Below are 3530 nucleotides of genomic sequence, written 5' to 3' on the forward strand. Positions count from 1 at the left end.
AAGGTCAATTAACCCAAAAGCTGTGACATCATTGAGACTATTCTTTCAAAACTTCCTGTATTCCTGGGCTCTGCGTATCACTGCCCTCCCCCCAATTTCCCCTCCTCTGTTAACTGGTGCATAGATTCATGGGAAATTCCTGATAGCCAATCATCATTGGTAATGTCATTCCCTGTTTGAATGCAGCCTCTCCCAGTAGTATAAATACAAGAGCTTGTGTTAGAAAGTATAAGTTCTGGAAGTTTCTAGCGGGCGAGTGAGTATGTATGCTGTTAACAAGCAGATTAACCTGGAGCTCTATTCCTCCTATGTTTACCTGTCCATGGTGAGTCTTGTATTCCTTGTCACTGCATTCTGAAAAGTTGGAATTTCTCTAATTTAATGAACTTGCTTGAAACTAGATTTCTCTTGACTCCCTTCCCTGGCTGGGTGGAGGAAAGTCTTTGAGCACTGAATGGTTCAAATGGTATGAGAAGATGTTGAGTTAATGGACTTCTCCTTGTAGTAGCTGCTCTTTATTAAGAAGCTTAATATAAGAAACCAGTGTAGCTGCTGCCTGAGTTTGTAATTAATGAGCACAAACTTGATCAAGTGACTTTTGACATTAGAACACATTTAGTTTCAATGGGGTAACTTTTTTTTTTCATGAGCCTAGAGAATAATGACTTAAAACTCTTCTCTGCCTCCAGGATGTGTGAAGTTTGTTTTAAACCTAATCACTAATTCTGTGTCTCTGGTTGAGATGAATGGTAGGACACTAAAGAATTTCTCTGATATCCAGTGAAAGAGAGGACCTTAGGGCCTTGGCTTAATGTATCCTCATCTGAATGATTTGGGAGGAGGGGTGATTTATCCAGCAGTGGAATTTAGTTTGATTTGATATGGAAATATAATCCCAAAGTGTTTGCATCTTTACTCATTTAATCTTCATCCCTTTGGATGGCTTTCTCCTCTCTTGAATGTTCAAAAAATAACTAGCTAAATTCAATTTAACATCCATTTGTCAAAGATTGAGAGCTTGCTAACTGGGGAAATTGAGCAATTGATCTTGAATTCTATATTATGATCTATGTCTAGCATGAAGCTGTTTAAATTCTCTCCACAGTCCTATTACTTTGACTGGGATGATGTTGCCCTGCGTCACTTTGCTGAGTTCTTCAAGGAGCAGTCACATGAGGAATGGGAGCATGCTGAGAAACTGCTGAAATTCCAGAATAAATGTGGAGGCCGAATCATCTTGGAGGACATCAAGGTTGGATTCAATGAATGATTGGCCTCCTGTTTGGAACCCCTTTGACTGACATTTCAAAAACTTTTCTTAAGCAATTGGTTCCAATTTGTTTCTTGAATATACAGTGACTGTATTAAACCATGGAATGATTGGTTACTTCTCCACCCCTTGTTTTCCTTGTACTTTCTCATGTATTTTGTTTTAATCCATTGTAAGTGAATTGTCTGACTTTCCTCTTCAGAAGCCAGAGCAGGATGAGTGGAGCAATGGTCTGGAGGCAATGCAGAGAGCTCTGCAGATGGAGAAGGATGTGAACCAGAGTCTGCTGGATCTGCACAAACTCTCCACTAGCAACACTGACCCTCATGTAAGTTTTGGATAAAGTGGAGGTGGTGGAACCTTGTTCCTGTTCAGATTTCCATTTTCAATGTTGTGTTGGGGTGTCTCACTGGGGTTCCCTAAGGGGTTGAGTAGGGGGCAGGGAGGTTGACCTACTGTGAATATGGGCAACTAAATGTGTCTCAGTGGTCCTGGGATCTAAGCAACTATTATACAGTAATTCCTGTGCATCAGAACAAATTTTATGTCAAAATTAATTGCACCTCTTGACTATCCACTAGTCTGAGGATTTTAAAATCCAAATTTTGAGCAAAAGTCAGACATTCCTTGGTATCTGCTGCTGGTCATAACTAATATTTTTTTTTTTCCTCCTGCCCACTCAGTTATGTGACTTCCTGGAGACTCACTACTTGGATGAGCAAGTGAAGATGATCAAGAAGCTTGGAGATCACATCACCAACCTGAAGAGACTGGGAGCCCCTGACAATGGCATGGGAGAGTACCTGTTTGACAAGCACACACTGGGGGAAGAGTGACTGAACTGACTGCAGGAAACTATCTTGTGTTTAGTCCTCCATCTCAATAGTGGGGAATGATGGCTTTTGACTGGAAAGAGCAATGAGACATTGGCTCTGACTGTGCAATGTAATACCTGTCACTAGCTGAAAATAAACTTGATATTGGATTTTGTCTCCTTGTAGTGGTTCATTTTGCTGATTTCACACTTACTCTTGTCTAATGTAAAGCAAATTAACACTTGCAAAGGGGTCATGCCTATTTTTTTTTTCTGCCTGGGGTAATAGTAGTTGATCAGACACATGTTGATATAGTTGAAGTTCTGCAGAGCTTGCAAACTATATTCATGTATTTTGCTATGTTGCAAACAGACTCGAGACTAATGCCATAATGTAGCTTCAAGCATTCAAAGGCGATTCAGTCAAACCTTGGCATTGCCATATGAGGTATTACACCTGTACTCAAAAGCTTGGCCAGAGGTAAGTCTCGATTATCTTCCAGGAAGTTGAGGGATGTTTCAGATGTTGAGGCTTAACTGAACAAAAGCACCTGGTCCCACTGCATTAACATTTTGTCCATAAATGACAACTATCATTAATCTCTCTAACAAAATCAAAGCTTTGTATTCTGCAGCAAGAGAAACAGTTTCCAGTAAATTAATGCTACATCACTTCAAGCCAGTAAACAAAAACTTCTAGCTGGTCATGCTAATCAAAAAGCACATGATAGTAAATTGCCCCATACCTGTTTGTTACTGGCAGGGAACTCACTAAAGTAAAATACGGCTACTCTATAATGTTGTAGTAAGCTTGATGGGCAAAGAAGTAAATAAGAGTCATCCAGACCAGGACTGATCTGAACTCTCCAATGCTTGGGCCAACAATTGGGTAAGGGTGGGGGGTGGTGGTGCAGCAGTAATAAGGAATTCTAAGTTCCAATCAGCTGGTTATCTGCATATTGGAAAGATATGGATACCTATTGAGTTTGGGCTGGAGGGAGGGCTCCCACTGCACCCCACTCAACATTCAGTATCTTTGTTTCCCACAAGAATCAAGTGTTGATGGCTGAAGAGTAGCTGTAAAACTGTACACCGACATATGTAATGCTATTGAAAGGATAAATGTTTTTCATTAAATGCACAAAGCAGAACGGTGAATAGATATTTCTCCTGGAAAGTGTATTTTTTTCCCTCCACATGCCTGTTCCATTAATTTATAAAACTAACATCAGCTGCTCCATAAATGGAACAGTTTGTGTTTAGTCCTATTGTGCATTTCATATCAAAGAGCAATCATCCTTTCTGAATCCTGTTGGATCTCCATTTGTCTCCTTCACCCCAGTGAATAGAATCAAATGGTGTTGATGGAATAATTCACTCTTTACAAGTCAATTTTAGGAATTTAGTTGAGTCCTGCACTGGGAGCAATGAAATTCAGTCTTCGAT

At 40.1% G+C, this 3530-nt stretch overlaps 1 protein-coding gene across 1 annotated transcript; it reads left to right on the forward strand.

The window, feature by feature from the left end:
* The first annotated feature begins 262 nt into the window (after positions 1–262).
* On the forward strand, positions 263–2106 carry LOC137353565 (ferritin heavy chain, oocyte isoform-like). Its single transcript, XM_068019931.1, has 4 exons — positions 263–325; positions 1106–1252; positions 1473–1598; positions 1954–2106. Exons 1-4 carry the CDS (start codon positions 263–265, stop codon positions 2104–2106), a joined length of 489 nt encoding a protein of 162 aa, XP_067876032.1.
* The last annotated feature ends 1424 nt before the right edge of the window (positions 2107–3530 follow it).

This window comes from Heterodontus francisci, chromosome 41, assembly GCF_036365525.1.
Source record: "Heterodontus francisci isolate sHetFra1 chromosome 41, sHetFra1.hap1, whole genome shotgun sequence".
NCBI classification, from domain to species: Eukaryota; Metazoa; Chordata; class Chondrichthyes; order Heterodontiformes; family Heterodontidae; genus Heterodontus; species Heterodontus francisci.